This window comes from Acomys russatus, chromosome 8 (genome assembly GCF_903995435.1).
Source record: "Acomys russatus chromosome 8, mAcoRus1.1, whole genome shotgun sequence".
NCBI lineage: Eukaryota > Metazoa > Chordata > Mammalia > Rodentia > Muridae > Acomys > Acomys russatus.
The window spans coordinates 38,918,241-38,935,384 of record NC_067144.1 but is presented as its reverse complement, the minus strand read 5'-3'; the positions used below and the strand labels follow the sequence as shown (position 1 = coordinate 38,935,384).

Sequence of the window (17,144 nt, the reverse complement as noted above, 5' to 3'; positions counted from 1 at the left end):
GTTGGCACACACCTGTAATCCCAGCACTCAGGGAGGCAGAGGCAGGTGGATCTCTGAGTTTGCGGCTAGCCTGGACTACAAAGTGAATCCAGGACAGCCAAGACTACACAGAGAAAACCTTGCCTGGAAAAACAAAAAAGCAACAAAACTAAAGTGTTAGAAAGCAATGTAGCTGGGTGTGTTGGTCCATGACACAATCCCTGTATTCAGGATTGGAGACAGGACGTTTAAGAGTCAAGGAGGGCCTCAGCTACATAGTAAGTTAAAGTACAGTCTGGGGGCTGGAGAAATGGCTCAGAGGTTAAAAGCAGCTTCTGCTGGCTGCTCTTCCAAAGGTCCTGAGTTCAGTTCCCAGCAACCACATGGTGGCTCACAACCATCCGTGGTGAGATCTGATGCCCTCTTCTGGCCTGTAGGAAGAGTGCTCTATACATAATAAGTAAATAAATCTTAAAAAAAAAAGTATAGTCTGGGCTACATGAGACTTTCTGAAAACCAGGAAAGACCAACAAAAACAAAACAAACAACCCCCCCCCCCCAACAAATTAAATAGCACAAACTGCCTAGCACCAATTCGACCCATCTTGTTCCCCGGCTCCGTTAGGAGCAAGCTTGTGAAGTCCTGTAGCCTAAATCAACCACTTTAAGTCCTTTGTGCAACACGAAGGGTCTTTTCTACCCCAGAGATCCCACTCTTTAACCATTCATGGCACACCACCAAAACAAGCTGCTCTTTGATCTTGCTTTTGAAGGCCTTTTGTATAGAATTTGCAATTACCCCTTCCTTCTTGGTGTCTCCAAAAGTGCCAAGGGTGAGCCATTCTTAGTAGGAAGCCGAGGCAAGGATGTAGCTCAGTGGCAGACAAGTACCGAACATGCACAAAGCCAGAGGCTTTCTCATCAGCACAAAACAAGGTACAACAAAAAACAAGTAATTCCCAAAACTCGTCGAGGCTCCACCCCTCGGCCCAGCTTTTGGTCACGCCCATTCTGCGCGCGCGGCTCAGCCCCGCCTTCCGCGCTCCACGAAAGGGATTGACGGCTGCGTTCCCCGTGGCGTTTGGTGCTTCGTGGAACAGCCATGGCTAGTAAGTGGCTGGCGGCCTGGTCTTCGAGCTCTCGGCGGGAGCGGAAGCGTCGGCGCGGCGGTGCAGATGAGCCGTATGGGTCCTTGCGTCCCCGGGTCAACCATGCCGGTGGCTCCTGTCTCCGGCGTCCGCGGCTCCGGGAAGCCTAGGCTAGCGCGAGCACAGGCCTCCGCGCCAAGCGTCCTGCGCTGTAGGAGCTGATCGGCCTGCGGGTCCCAGAGCTGTGGGTTGGGTGGTGGGGTCACCGACGGTGGTTAATCTCATCTCACTCCACGGTCCCAGACGTTAGCCTGATTGTTGTGCCATTTCGTCCAGTGCCTTGGTGCGGCTTTCCCACAGCAAGCTTCCAGGTCCGTAAAAGTTTACAGGTGGAGCGACCTGGCGTATTCACGTAAATGTTCCCATAACGGGCCCTTCCCTTGCTGTGTTTTGCGTGCTCCTCCATCCATTTGTTCATCCTCATTGTCAGGTTCTTGGCGGGGGGGCAGGGATCTTCAAAGTCATATATCTTTCCTGAGAAGGTGAAGAAGCAACAAGCCCTGCGCTCCAGTCCTAATAGAGGGGTTTCCCTGCGTTAGCCTGCAGGGGGCGCTTTCCACCAGCCCCAAACCTGGGTCGGGACCTTATCCCTATGGGTGGGCTTGTGGGAAAGTGGAACCTAGAAACAAAACCGTCAGTAAGTTTTATCCTCCCCTCCCTCTGAAGCAGAGGCAGCCCAACTTCTTAGGTTTAGGGGAGCCCTTAGTGAGTTTCTGTGATGCTCTGGTGACAGCTCAAGGTATGTTAGCTTCAAAATAATGCCAGATTGTGGCTTTTGTTTTTCATCTAGATTCTATCGCTGTTGAGTAAGAGGCATTCGGGGATGCAATGTAATTTTTCTTTGAAATTTAGGATAACCCAGGGAATGAGCGATCGTAGTTTTTATACTTTTAAGGTTAGTTTTGGCCTTCCTTGGAGGCAGGTTTTGTCAATGTTGGTGATTGTCAGTCAATCCATGTCTGAACGCTGCCAGGTACCGTTTTAGAGAATCCTGGTTCTGGCTGAAGTTAGTGGGCACATCTGACGACTGTTTCCTTCTGTCTCTGTCCTCAGCCTTCCGCCTGGCCCTTATCCAGCTCCACGTTTCTTCCATTAAGTCAGATAACATTACCAGGGCTTGTAGCCTAGTCCGGGAGGCAGCAAAGCAAGGTGCCAAAGTCATTTCTCTGCCGGTAAGTATAGGGGCAGCCCACCCTTTCTAGGAGCCGTGGACGGGTAGTGCTTGCTGGCGGTGGTTCTCCTGTGCTCCCCTCCAGCAATGTCCTTTGGAACCCTAGTATTGTTTTGTATTTGTCTCTTCTGTCACAGAGACTAGCAGGGAGCCTTGTCATAAGATGTCAACACACGGTGACAGGTTTTTAGCAAGATCACCTACCCTGAACACAAAATCCACTCAGGGGACTGACTTAAAGATAACACTCTCTGGAGCCAACCTGGCCTACAAAGTGAGTCCTGGGCAACCAGGGCTACACAGAGAAACCCTGTCTTGGGGGTGGGGGTGGGAAGATAACACACTCAGGGCTTGTATGCTTACTTTATTCCTTACATAGTTACAGCTTTTTGTTGTTATGTTTTAGGTCAGACCATGTTGTTTTAGCACTGTTTGACAGTTTTTGAAAAATTGTTTTGAGGTTTTAGTTGACGGTTGTATCATGCTTGGTGGGAAGTACAGCCTCGGAGTTCCTGGATGAGCAAGGGTCTTTAACAAAGGGAGTCAATCTTACTGCTAATTGTGTGTGTGTGTGTGTGTGTGTGTGTGTGTGTGTGTACATGTATGCACACACGTACCCTGAGAGGCCAGAGGTCACTCTTGGATGTCATTCTACAGTAACAGGCCACTTTGGTGGTTGTTTTTTCAAGACAGAGGTTTCTCTGTGTAGCCCTCTCTGTAGATCAGGCTGGCCTTGAACTCAGAGATTGGCCTGCTTCTGCCTCTCTACTGTTGGAATATGAATGTTTGTGCCACCACTGTCTAGCTCTGTTTTTCTTTTAAAGGCAAGGTCTCCCACTGGGACTTGGGGCTTAGGTTAGTTCAGCTAGCCAGCAAGCCTCAGGGATCCACCCCTCACCCCATCCCTAGTGCTGGGATCCTGAATGCATCTCCTCATGCCTGGCTTTTTTATGTAGGTGCTGGGGATCAAACTCGCGTCCTCACACTTTTGTGGCCGGCGCTTTAGTGACTGAGACATCTCTCCAGCACAACCCAGTCTCCCTTTTTTGGACAGAGTCTCCCTGTGTAACCACGCCAGGCCTGGCACTCACCGTGTAGAGCGAGCCCCGGGGTTGGCTGTGCATCAGTTACAGGATGTATTTGTACTTGGTACCTAACTGTGGTCTCTTGTTAGCTTATATCCATGAGATGAAGTAGAAGTCTAGGAGGGAAAGTGCTTGAGCTCTGCGTCTGCTTACTTAGTTCACTCACCCTTGACATCATCCTGTACATGCTGGTCATTTTTAGCATGGTGCCTGGTATATGGACACTATCGTCGAATGCAAAGTGAGTGGACTTGAATAGAAATTCCATAAATTTTTACCATTGCTTTCTGACATGTCAAAAGACTGTTGAAGGCAGATGTGCATTGTGTGTGTGTTAGTGTGTTAGTGTCATTGTCGTTTTTGGTGTCTGTGCCCCATCGCTATCTTCTTTTCATCGACACCCATATTTTTCCTGTCCACGAAAGACATCATAGGATCATATAATATCAGAATGGAATTAGAGACAGTTTGTTTACAGTTAACAAAACACTAACTTCTGTGGCTTTCAGAACTATCTATGCATACGTTTTATTGCTTAACCTAATTGGTATAATCCTGAGCTCCAGAATTCATCTCAGGATTCAAAACCACAGAGTAAGCCTGATTTGTCATGGCCCTGGATGTCCAAGAACTGGTCGCTCCACGGCTCCAGGTCTAGCCTTCTGCCAGGGTCACCAAGGATGAGTCTCCTCTCTCTTTGTGTCGGAGAGTTGCCGCCTGCCTTTGGTTGCATGTGCCTTAGTCCCCCGCCTTTTCCTGGTGGTGGTTTACCCTCGCAGGCAGGACTGGGATTGGAAGTAGCATGTTTCTGCTTTCTGCAGAACTTTAAATGGTTTGCCTGCTTTCTCCCCTTGGCTTCTCCTCTGACATCATTCTAGGAATGCTTTAATTCTCCATATGGAACAAACTACTTTCCTGAATATGCAGAGAAGATTCCTGGAGAGTCCACACAGAAGCTTTCTGAGGTAGCCAAGGAGAGCAGTGTATACCTCATTGGAGGTAATCTCTTCCAGGTGCTGTGACATCTAAGCATGACTGTTACTTTTAAACTTCAGCCTTTGAAAAGAATGAGGTTGCCAGGGGTGGTGGCATACACTTATAATCCCAGCACTTGGAAAGCCTAGGCAGGAGGATTGTACATTCAAGGTCAATTTGGGGGTACACTTTAAGATATACTGAGTGTAGAATGCAAGCTCAGCATTTCTGAACATATTTGCCCTTTAGCTTACTGTATACTTTCACATAGTTACGTACCTGAAGGCCTTGTAAATACTGTGGAAACAAACATGTCAAACGGATACTGATGACTTTCCCTGTAAAAGCAGTGGATAAAGGGCTAGATAGAATGTGGCAAGAGAAATCTTCCCTGTGTTCTATGTGCGGACTTAGAACAAAAGGACAATGAACCTCTAGGGTTCACTCATAAATATAACGAACAGGAATATCCTATGTCATGGCTGTTACGGTAACTGAGGACTGGAAATGGCTAGGCAGTGGCCATGCATGGAGCATATGTGGAATTGGTTCTGAACTTGAGGATGGCTTGTTTGTGTCTTAACATTGTCATCCCGGGGCCTGGGGAACTCAGTTTTGGTGTACAACCTGATGAATTTGAGCAACGACAGATTCCTGGTTTTGCTCTAATGTTACGTATTAACTATTGCTCAATATCATGGCTGAATTTCAGGGGCAGTTTGGTTATATTTTAAACCTTTCTATGACATCTGGACTAGTTATAACGCATCAATAATTTGGCACTTGATCATTGAAAGATACATTTAAGGGGGGAAAAGAATGCTTAGAAAAAACTTTATTATTTGACCCAAATGACTATTTATCAGGCCTTTACCTAGTATCACAAAGTTAATGGCCTGTTCCTTTCTATTATTTTGTGTGACTGTGTATTTCTTTCAATGGAAGGCTCCATCCCTGAAGAGGATGCGGGGAGACTGTATAACACCTGTGCTGTGTTTGGGCCTGACGGAAATTTACTGGTAAAGCACAGAAAGGTCAGTATGGGATGTGCAAATCTCGTCTTTCATTTTCTGTTTCTTGCAAGGATATAGAAATATAACTAATTTAATCTACTGGTTTTGTATGTAGCAACCTTGTTGAACTTGCTCATTAATTCTAATTTAATTTTGAGTGCCATTATACAGTCTGAGGATGACAGCCTCACCTTTCTTCTGTTTACACCCTTCACTCCTTTTTCTCATTGTTCCATGAAGGAGCTCAGGCACATCATTCAATAATTGTTTTCCTTACCTGGGCAGTGATAGCTCACACTTTTGTTTTTCTTTTTCGAGACAGGGTTTCTCTGTGTAGCCCTGGCTCTCCTGGAAATTGTTCTGTAGACCAGGCTAGCCTCAAACTCAGAGATCTACTGATTCATGCATGGGCTTTAATCCCAGCACTCAGGAGTGCTGAGTTTGAGGCCAGCCTGGGCTACAGAATGAGGTCCAGCCATGGCTACATGGAGAAACCTGTCTCAAAACAAACAAAAAGAAAAGAAAAGGTGTCCTTATCTTGTTTCCAGTCTCAGCAGGAAGACATTCCTTAATCTACCCCTAAATATGTTTGTTTTAGTATTGCTTAATACGACTAGTAGATGAAGAGTTCCCTTCCTAGAAAAATCTTGCTGCTTCGTTTTTAAAACCATGTTGTAGAAGTTTACCAGAGACAGGCTGGAGATAAAACTCAGTGGTAGAGTGCCTTTCATATCACGAGTAAGGCCTGGGTTCACTCACAGCCATTGCCACATAAATTACTAAGGCTCAGTGTGTAGCCTTGAGGTCATATGGCTCTTTTTCTTTACTAATGTGATAAGTTACATTGGTTGATTTTTCTGATATCAAGTCACATTTGCTTTCCTTGAAAAAAAAATCTCATTTTAGCTGGGTAGTGGTGGTGCATACCTTTAATCCCAGCACTTGGAAGGCTGAGGCAGGTGGATCTCTGAGTTGGAGGCCAGCCTGGGCTACAGAGTGAGTTCCAGGACATCCAGGGCTACAAAAAGAAACACCATCTCGAAAAGGGGGGGGGGGGAAGAAAGAAAAATATTCTTATTTGGAAGAGATACATTACTATATATGCATTGCTGACTTTGTTTTGCAAAATTGTACCCGGATTTTGTATTTGTTTTGTTTTGAGACAAGGTCTTTCGGTGTAGCCTAGGCTGACTTTGAACTTGTGGCAATCCTCCTCTCCAAGTATCCTTAATGCTAGGAGTACAGGTGTGTGCCACCATGACAGCTTACCTGGTTTAAGTACTGTACTTTCTTTTCATTTTCTTTGCTCTTGCTGTGTTTTTGTTTTTTTGGGGTAGGGGTGGGATAGGGAATGATACAGAGTCTCTCTATGTAGCCCTGGCTATCTTTGTAGACCAGGCTGGCCTCAAATTCATAGAGATATGCCTGTCTCTGCCTCTCAAGTGTCTTTTCTTCTTTTGCCAGCTTTGTCAGTTCGCTTCTGTTCTGAGAAATCTTCCTTAGCATCTATAGTGAGTAAAAGCAGCATCCACGATGAGCCCGCGCATTTTGCACACCTGTAGAGAGGGTTATAAACCCTCATCATTTCCCTGAGGATAGGTAAAGTGTTGGGTCTGTTCCTTCAGAGACTGAAAACAAGATAAAGGCACCTATTATTATTTAATACCATGTCTGAGATCCCCAACAGAGCAATAAGATAAGGGGTTGGAAGTCTGTCAGCTGTAGGTACAATATAGGCAAACTGGGGATGCTGTCTGTTTTGTCAGTCTTAGAGGATTTTCCTATTTGACCCCTGGGGGCTATCTGCTGCTATTGCTGTGAGGCCTGTGGGAAAAGAGGTAACCAAATCAATTATTTGTGATGCAGGTCCATCTGTTTGACATTGATGTTCCTGGGAAAATTACATTTCAAGAATCTAAAACATTGAGTCCTGGTGATAGTTTCTCCACATTTGATACTCGTACGTACCAGATAAGTTTGCCTCTTACAGTAATCCCTTAAAAAAGAAGGTATTTTCTACTTTATGTCTATCTCCAACTTTTTCACATGTCTTTACTGAAAGTTCAGAATTGAGGAAAGTAAGCAGTCAGAGATCTAGGAAGTTTGGGTGGAAGTGAAACCTAGAGTTTTGACATATGGCTCTTCCGTTGGGTTACAGCCTCCTGGCCATCGCATCCAGAGTGTTGCTCTGGGGCCACAGTTGACCTTCTTAGATAATGCGCATTACTCAGAATGAACCTCTCCTAGCTGTCTGGAGATTGTGAATGACGTCTTCGAACAATGTCCCAGTAGGCTTGAACTTACAAATTGTCTGTATATAGTAGTCCTGTGTTAATTCTTCCCAGCCAGTGTTTTGCGATCACAGCTTTACCCTCCCACTTCTCATTTGTGTGTTTTTCTGTTTGGAAACAGCTTACTGCAGAGTGGGCCTGGGCATCTGCTACGATATGCGCTTTGCGGAGCTTGCACAAGTCTATGCACAAAGAGGTGAGACAGTGCCACCGATGGGTTCCGGAGCTGCTTGGAGGTTTGAGTATGGGAAGGTCTCTGTGGCAGGAAGGGAGACCTTAACACAAAGATGCTCAAAGACTCTGTACAGCATGTCAGGGATAGAGTGTTAATGCCTTCATGTCCAGCTGTTCCACAGCATCGTACTAACCAGACTCCTGCGCGCAGGGATGATAAGGCTAGTCAGAGATGTGACCCCACAGACTATGTAGCTAAGGCAGAAACTTTGTTCTGGAATATCCCCTCTACCCTTTGAGTCCCTAGCATCACTGTGTTTGGAGTTACATGGAGCAGTGGTCTGTACTCTCGTCAATTTCAATACTTGCATATATAGTCTGTAGTATTTTGGTCTAGACAAGGAGACTTACTGTCTGTGAAAGAGAATGAGCCAAGTCAGGAGATCTGAATGCTGGCTCTAACTCTCTCCCTAAGTTGGCACAGTACACTGACCAATCATTTTACCTCTCTGAAGAGGGTTCTAGTTCTCTCAGAGAACTGCTATGACAAATGATTATGGAAAGAACTTACAAAACACTTCTGGTGTTACTCACCGCCTGACAGCGTCCTTACTGAGCAATTAAAGCCACTGCCATTTAACTAAGTGAAGTGGTGGACGATCTGACAGCTGACTAGCAGATGAGGTGCATGCATTCTGGACTTAACAGTGTCTGAAGCCGTACTGCCCCCAATTGTTTGAAAAGTCACATCACACGCTTCTTCACTATGTGGTGCTGACCGTCTGGTGCCGAGCGACATTTTGATAACAGCTTTTTTTAAAGCGAAGGTACAAGTTCTGACATCGATCTCCTTTTTCTTGTGGCTGTGTTTCATGGGTGTGTATCTCTAAAAGTCTTTAATTCAGAGTCAGTCAATGTCTTACTAGGTTGACCTCTTTGTGTGTGGAAAAGTTTAAGTTTGGCTTAAACTTGGATAAGGCATAGAGGGAGAGAGGGGCCTAGGTCATTGAATGCTCACCGCTGTATTTTGTTGTTCCCTCCTGAAGGCTGCCAGCTCTTGGTCTATCCAGGAGCTTTCAATCTGACCACTGGACCAGCCCACTGGGAGTTGCTTCAGCGAGCCCGGTAAGCTAGGAATCAAGCATCTCAGTGATGATCGGTCTTAAATGGAACTCTGCCCTGCCCCAGCCTGCCCTGGTACCCAGATGCACTTTAGAAAGGATGACTCTGCATAGAGAGCCCTGCTATGTACTGTCTCCAATGCCAGAGCAGTGGCCTCAAGAGATGCTAGGGTTAAAGGTGTGTGCCCCATCACCATGTCTGGCTTAGGAGATCGTTTTTTTTTTTTTTCCTTCATTTTTAGATTATACATATGGCTCTTCTTTCTTTCTCTCCTTCCTTCTTCCTTCCTTTTCTTGTGCCTGGACTATTTTACCAAGCATAGTGACTTCCAGTTCCATCCTTTTCTGCAGTGGCTGAGTGCCATTCTGTTGTGCATGAGTACAGACGCAGGATGTTTGTGTTTCAGGGCTCTTGTGATAGACCAGTGATGCTGAGGGTCAGGTGACTCTTTTTCCTGTGCTGTTTCATTTCCTTTAGATGTATACTTGAGTAGGATTTCTGGACTACACTTTCTGTTTCTAACTTTTGGAGGCAACTTCACTGCTTTCTACAACGGCTGTACTACTTTACAGCTCCACTAATAGTGTGCACTGGGCTTTTCTCTACACCCTCATGGGGACTAACAAGTTACCCTTAGGCTTCTTGATAATTAATGGCCATTTGAACTAGAATGAGGTTGTTTTGTGGTTGGTCATCATGGTTTTGAGTTGCCCAATGATTAGTGCCATTGGGCATTTTAAAAACACATATGCTGGCCATGTGTTTGTCAGCTGCCTATCGTTGCGACAAAATGCCCTCGGTAAAGAACTTAGAAGGATGGAAAGTTTATTTCTACTGTTCTTTCGGAGGCTTCATTTCACACCTGACTGGAGAGCATTGCAGGCCTTCTCACCCTGGGCAGAAAAGAGGAGGGGCCAGGGTCTTCATGTTCTTCATGAAGGGCACCCCTAAGAGCCTAATTTGTTCTCTCCGTGCCTTACTACCTGTAAAGGTTGGGCAAACTCCCCTCCCAGGAGTGCTGTGGGCTGAGAACCAGCCTTCAACAGAACCTTTGGAGAATTGTACCATTTGCTTGACTTCTTTTTAGTGCTATTGCTCTTCCTTGAACGTCTCACTGAGTAGCCCAGGCTGACTTTGAACTTTGATTCCTCTTGCTTCAGCCTCCTGATTGGTGGGATTACAGACGTACTTTATCGTTTTTTGAGATAGGTTTTCTCTGTCATTTTGGCTGTCCTGAACTCCCTTCGTAGACCAGGCTGGTCTTGAATTCATAGGGATCTGCCTCTGCCTCCCTGAGTACTTGGATTAAAGGCATGTGTCACCATACCCAGCTATTGCCACATTAGAGCTGTTTTTTCCCCCCTACCATTCTGAAGGTTTTCTTGGTACCTTCATTTGCTGAAGAAGCTTCTTAGTTTCATTGTAATCCCATGTGCCTATTTTGTGTTTCTTTTCTCTCTGCCTGCCTCTCTCTCCTTTTCAGAGATAGGGTTTCTCTGTGTACCTCTGTCTGTTCTGGAACTCACTCTAGATCAGGCTGGCCTCAAACTCACAGAGATCCATCTGCTTCTGCCACCCTAGGGCTGGGATTAAAGTCGTATGCCGCCACGGCCTGGCTTATTTTTCTTTTGGTGTCTTATTCCCCAAAACCTTTGCTCGTTGAATGTCAAGAAGCCTTTCTCTGTGCTTTCACAGTTTGTTTGTTCTGAAAGAACTATATATACTTGGTTAAAAACATGCTCTAGGATGAAAACAGCAGTGCAAGATATTTGCTTTCTGTCTCTCAACTACAGGGCTGTTGATAATCAGGTGTACGTGGCTACAGCCTCTCCTGCCCGAGATGACAAAGCCTCCTATGTGGCCTGGGGACACAGCACTGTTGTGGATCCTTGGTGAGTATGTCTTAGGCTAAGCTCAGCTGGAAGTTGAAATATGACACATGATCATCTCCCCGCGTCTCCTACCCGCCTTTACCCGCATATCCTGGCAGGCATAAGGGAAACTTCGATTTGCATTCATGTGAGAAAGAAACCATCCTACCAGCCAGGTTGAGTCCTTGGCCTTTGCCCTCCTCTGTTTGTCTAAGTCACTGTCTTGGCAGTCATACAAAATGAACAAGGCAGCAGCAACAGGCGGGCAGTTAGCTTAGTAAAAGCTCCCCGAATTCTTTGTAGAAGAATTCTAAATCAGAACATGGCTGCTCTGGCAAGAGATTACCTCCAAAGACTCTCTAAATCTGTGTGATCCAGCTGGTCCACGTGTAGGGATACATGCCTTTAATCCCAAATGAAGGTAAAGGCAATTTGTACAAAGAAGCACCCATGTTTGAAAGTGATGTCTAATTGAGTGGCTGAAAAAGTGACAAATCAGAGAAAGATCTGACAGAATAGGATATTTCCAACTCTCAAGAGAAGAGAGAGGAAAGGGAAGCTACTTAAGGGGCAGTGCAGAGAGAGAGGCAGCAGTTTTTACTGGGACAGTAATAGACACGTTGCAAAGACTCAGCTAGACTCAGGTGAAGACCAAATGAGCCAGAGTATGAGAAGAAGCCAAGAGATTAGAGCAGAATGCTTAGTTTGAGGCTAAGCAGAGCAATTAAGGGGCCAAGAGAAAAGCCAGATTGACTAAATCAGCTGGGAAAGGAATTTGAGCCAGAACAGCTGAGTTGAATCAGCCAGCCAGAGCTCAGAAAGAAGAAAGGGTGAGCTTATTAAGCAGTAAGTCTCAGAGGCTGAAAGTATTCCAGGCCTTGGTTAGATTGTACAGAGGCTAGAAGCTTCCAGGACTAGGCCTAGGTTAGCAGACAGAGGCAGTAATCCCGAGACAATTGAATCGGGAGAATAAAAGTTCCTTTTACAATTCTAAGTTAGCTTTTGGCTAAAGTTTAGGCTGAGTGACTGAGTCTACGGCAGGAGTGAGAAGTTAAGGCAAGAACATTCTTAACTCCCCACTGAATGATTAGAGATGAGTTAAAGCAGTGGTTCTCAACCTGTGGGTCACGACCCTTCACAGGTGTCACATTATCAGATATCCACATTACGATTCGTAACAGTAGCAAAGTTAGTTATGAAGTAGCAACAAAAATAATATTTATGGATGGGGTACCACAACAGGAGGAATTGTCCTAAAGCATCATAGTATTAGGCGAGGCTGCGTACCACTGGGCTAAAAGAATCTGGCTGTCCCTATGAAAAGGGAAAGCATTTTACTTCTGAGTAAACACAACACATCGGTCCAGTCGTACTCGTTTCTCCATGGACAAACCATGTGGGTGGCAACTGCAGGTGTAAATTTACATGGTCACACATAGGCTCTCAACTCAGACACACGCACGTTCTTACAACTTTGTGGACTTCAAAAGTTGGCTTCTGTCTATGTACACACTCATGTACAAAACAGCATTTGTGTAATTTCAGAATGAACAGAATAGTCACCAAACCAAAAGAAGCTTAAAGTTTAAGTGATCACTAAGGGATCCCGGGGGTTGGGGGGCTCTGCCAGTGAGTGTGTGGTACATAGCCTTTACAGGACGTGCCTACTGATGCTCAGTAGTTCACACGTCAGTTTGTGACGCACACTGGAGAACTAGAAGGGTTAGACTGGCCTCTGTCCTTCTTGTTCCTGCCTAGATGGTGACAGACTACAGACAGTTCTGATGGCTAGCTAGAGTCGCTGTTTGTCACCAAGTGTGTGTACCACGTGCTCTTACATTTTACTTCTTCTGAAGGGTTTTGGGGTGCCTGGTGCCTGGGGGGTTACATTAGAGGAAACTGAATTTGGCAGGGCAGATGGGTGGGAATTAGAAAAGGATTTAATAGACGAAATGAGTGGTATTGGTATCTCATCCTTGCCGAGAGTCTAGCTATCTGATAAGGACAACTGGTTACTGTGCTAGATGGTTTGCTTTGATGTATTATCCAGAAATGAATCATTTCTCTAGGTGTGCTTCTGAGCCCCTGCCTTGGGCCAAAAGGCCAGGTACTGTAAATAGTTTCCCACATTAGCCTTTGCTGTTGCTCCTGACAGCATATAGACCTATACCACTTTTTTCAGACTCTGGGCTAAAAATCTTTTCCTCCAATCTCAAACTTATTAGCATAGGGAGCCATGGATCTCAGCCACATAGGCAGAGGCTCTAGTAGATCTGAGTCCCTCCGTGCACAGGTCCAGCCACACTACCCTCAGGTGTCGTTGCAGTTGGGAAGGCACGAGAACAGATGGAGACCTACCTTCGAAGAGGAAGTAGTATTGGCTTCCTGTTGGCTATTGGCAGCTCTGTTCCCAGATGCTTCTAATCGTGGACTAGCTTTCGTGTTCTAGCACTGTGCAGTTTATTAAACATATTTCATACTTTGCTCACCAAGCTCCACAGAGCTCTTATGTGCCACAAATTCTTTTCTTTTTCACAAATTCTTACATAAATAATGGAACCAGACTTTATACTTTTTTTTTTTGGCCTGTTACACAAAGAGGAAAATGTAGAGAAGTTGACTATCAGCAGACTTCTCAAGTCATTCTCTGAATCTCCTTTAGGGGGCAGGTCCTCGCCAAAGCTGGCACTGAAGAAATGATCCTGTACTCAGACATAGGTAAGCTCTACCCTGCTGTGGGTCAGGTTTCTGCGTTGAGGCCACGCTCTGTTGCTGGTCCCTTGGAAGGGTTCCTTTCTGCTCTGCTCTCCTGGTTGCTATTCTGGATCTGCTTCTGAGGATGAACTCTGGAGTTCACACTGGGCTTTCTTTGGTGGGAATTAACCATGGGACCAGCACCAGGTCAACAGCATCCGGACTGGGCAAATGTTCCTGAATCATTTGCTGAGACTTAAGTCACCTTTTGTTTGGGGAAGAAATCTCATTGGTTGGTAAGGAGCTGCAAATTACTAATCCTGTGTGTGCTTGTTTTTGCAGACCTGAAGAAGCTGGCTGAAGTCCGGCAGCAAATCCCCATTTTAAATCAGAAGAGAGCAGACCTCTATGCAGTGGAGGCGAAGAAGCCCTGAAGTTGTTTCTAACATGTCACAAGCAGGATGATACTGTGTAAGATGATCAACTCTCCTAAGCCCTCTTTCAGGACAGTGCTGTGAGTGAACCCAGGCACTTACACATTAATTCTGCCACTGACCTGGGTCACAAGCCCCCTATTGAATTACCCTTGTAAAGCATGGTTGGAGGCAGTGTTCTAGCTCCTCTGACAAAGCACTTAGTCTGGTGGTTCTTAGGCACTTCAGTTTCAACATCCTTTTGCACAATTAAAAACTGAAGCATCTAAGGGTTTTTGTTTGCATGTATAGGTAGTGGCGGGCTTGTTGTGGTACTAATATCCCATCAACATGACACTTTCAAAAATCAGTAAAAATTGTTTTCATGTATTTTGATGTTTTCCCCTTCCCTAATTCCTCCCTACTCACCTAAGTTTATGTTCTCTTTCTCTTTCGAAAACAAAAAGTCCACAAAAATGATAATCAAAACTAACAAGGAAACAAAAAATCCACAGAAAAAGAAAACAATGAAGTTTAATGTGCCCCTGTAAACAGGAACAGATGTGCAGCTGGGTCCTGTGACTCTAACACACCACTGCACAGTACATAATAGCTCAGTACATAACAGCTACTTACCATACATTAAGTCAAAAAAAGTATGTGTGCATACATACATATGTTATATATGTGTGTGTAGATAGTCTATTATTGTGGTTACTTAATGTAAGAGTAACAAAATCAAGTGAAACAAAACAACACAACCCCAGAATTATGATTTGGTAAAAACCTGGTACACATATTCAACTATGAAATGCCAATCAAGATAGTGGATAGATGTACTAACATTGGAAGTTTCCCTATAAGCTTTTTAAAATATATAGTATTGTTGGGAGGGGTGGTATTTGCAGGTGCTCTGAGGCCACAGTACCCTAGGGCTGGAGTTAGAGGTGTTCGTGAGCTGCCCACTGTGGGTGATAGGGATTGAACTCAGTTCTCTCCCAGAGGAGCAAGCACTCTTAACTGCTGGGCCATCTCTTCAGCCCCTCCCTATAATCTTGTAAACTCTGTAGCTGTTAATCACTGGTAAGCTTTATCACCATAGAGTACCTTGAATTTTCTAGCATTGTATCTGAGGTACTTTTCTTGGCACAGTTTCTTACCTGTGCATCACTGATGTATTACTTGTTGATGAACATCTGAGTTCTCTCTGGCTTTCAAATGAAGCAGTTAGAAACTTCTATTTGACCATCAGATTGTTTTCTAAAGTGGTTACATTGCTGCCAACAATTGGCTGAGTTCTAGTTGTCACCTGTTCCCTATCCCCAACATTCAGTATGGTTAAACTTACATTGATTTTACTTTTTGGAGACAGTGCCTTGCTACGTAGCCCACACTGGCCTTGAGGTGTCAAGTGCTGGGTTTATAGGCACAGTCCCATGACCGACTTCTTCACTGTAAACGTAATATTTCTTGGGCAAATTGGCTCAGTGGATAAAAGCATTTGCTTTGCAGGCCTGATCACCTGAGTTCAATCTTTGGGACCTACGATGGAAGAAACCAATCCTGGAAAGTTGCCCTCCACATGTATGCCTTGCAATAATAAAAAACGAATTTTAGAACCCATTTCTCTACTCACTGATACATCATTTCATATTTATCTCTGGTGAAATATCACTTGATACCCTTTGCCTTTATTTTTGTGGTGTTATTTATCATCAAGTGATAATCATGTCGAGTACTGTTTTGAAGTCTCCTGCTCTAAAGGGGGAAATTGGCACTTACCTCTTCCCACACTAGGGATTGGGGATTAATCCCATATCTCACATGCTAAACATTCTCTTCACCTGTTCTTAGTATTTTGTTGCTTTGTAGCATGCTCTGTGATGCTCCCACCCCTGTCATCTAAGTACTGAGATTACAAGCTTATGCCACCATGCTAAGTAATTTTCATTTCTTTCTTCCTTGTGGTTTATCAAGACAGGGTTTTTGTATAGCCTCGACTGTCCTAGAACTCTGTAGACCAGGCTGGCCTTGAATGCAGAGATCCTCCTGCTTCTGCCTCAGTGCTGGGATTAAGGTGGGTGCCACCATCATCCGGCTTATTTTTCATTTCTTAAAACATGTATTATTTGAGGAACAAACTGTATATTTTCACAAAGGCGAAGCTATTGTTATTTTTTATTCTTTTAAAATGACTATTCTTGTGTGTGTAGTTATTTGCCCCCATGCATGTCTGCACTGTACATATCTGATGCCTGAGGATGCAGAGGTATCATATCACCTGGAAGAGCTGCCAATGGGTGCAGTCCTGGGAACCAAACCTCTCCAGCTCTCTCATTTCCTTTTGAAGTTATCCTTTTTCTGTTGTATATAAAGCCATCAAACCCAAGTCCCTGAGGCTTTGTGTCCTCTCACTTACATCCACAAGTTCTCCCCATGGTTGAGAGCTGATGGAAGTCCCTGTGGAATCAATATGAAGAACTCAGTAACATGGTAACAACTGACAGAAGGAGTAACACGCGGAAGGGCTCTGCTGCTACTGCTCACACAGAGCTTTGTTTCACTGTTAGAGAAATAGTCTCAGGAAATGTCATGGCCATACCAACAAAAACTTGTATATATGCCTATGTTCAAAGGTAAGGTTTGAACCAATGAGAGACTGACCATCAGTTAATAAACGAACAAATTTCCTATCTTTCTGTTCCAAGAATAGGTAGGAAAGCTTGGATGTAGTATTTATTTTGTGAATTTACATGTGAAGCAATTTACAAAAGGAAAGATACAGACAGACGTAGCTTTCAGTGCAGTTTCAAATATGTTCACAACAGGCAAAAAGTCTGTGAGTATTTGGAATGATAGTATTGAATGGCACATGCTTCAGTTTCCTACCCAACCCCAACAAGGAAGGAGCAGAGTAGAAAATGTCAGTATTAATGTAAATACAGCCATGCAAATAAAAACTTTTTAAGCAAAGAGGTCACATTCAGAGATGTAGGACATTTCTGTATTTAGGGCCATCATTGGAGAATTATTTCAGAACAAAATGAAGATCTCTCCAACTTCCCATTGTCCCAATCACATTAAATTAACTGCCCCTACTGAAATTAGCTACAGGCTTACTGATATCGTCCAAAGACTGACTTTATAAGAGGAGTCATTTCTAAGAGTTTCTAAAAAGACACCATTTGTAGACAAAGTCATTTTGGTT

General features: G+C 44.6%; 1 protein-coding gene across 1 annotated transcript; it reads left to right on the top strand.

Moving 5' to 3' along the window:
- The first annotated feature begins 999 nt into the window (after positions 1–999).
- On the top strand, positions 1,000–15,575 carry Nit2 (nitrilase family member 2). Its single transcript, XM_051150073.1, has 11 exons — positions 1,000–1,088; positions 2,181–2,299; positions 4,262–4,382; positions 5,304–5,392; positions 7,238–7,331; positions 7,784–7,858; positions 8,883–8,961; positions 10,752–10,850; positions 13,492–13,547; positions 13,866–13,994; positions 15,449–15,575. Exons 1-10 carry the CDS (start codon positions 1,082–1,084, stop codon positions 13,955–13,957), a joined length of 831 nt encoding a protein of 276 aa, XP_051006030.1. The 5' UTR covers positions 1,000–1,081; the 3' UTR covers positions 13,958–13,994; positions 15,449–15,575.
- The last annotated feature ends 1,569 nt before the right edge of the window (positions 15,576–17,144 follow it).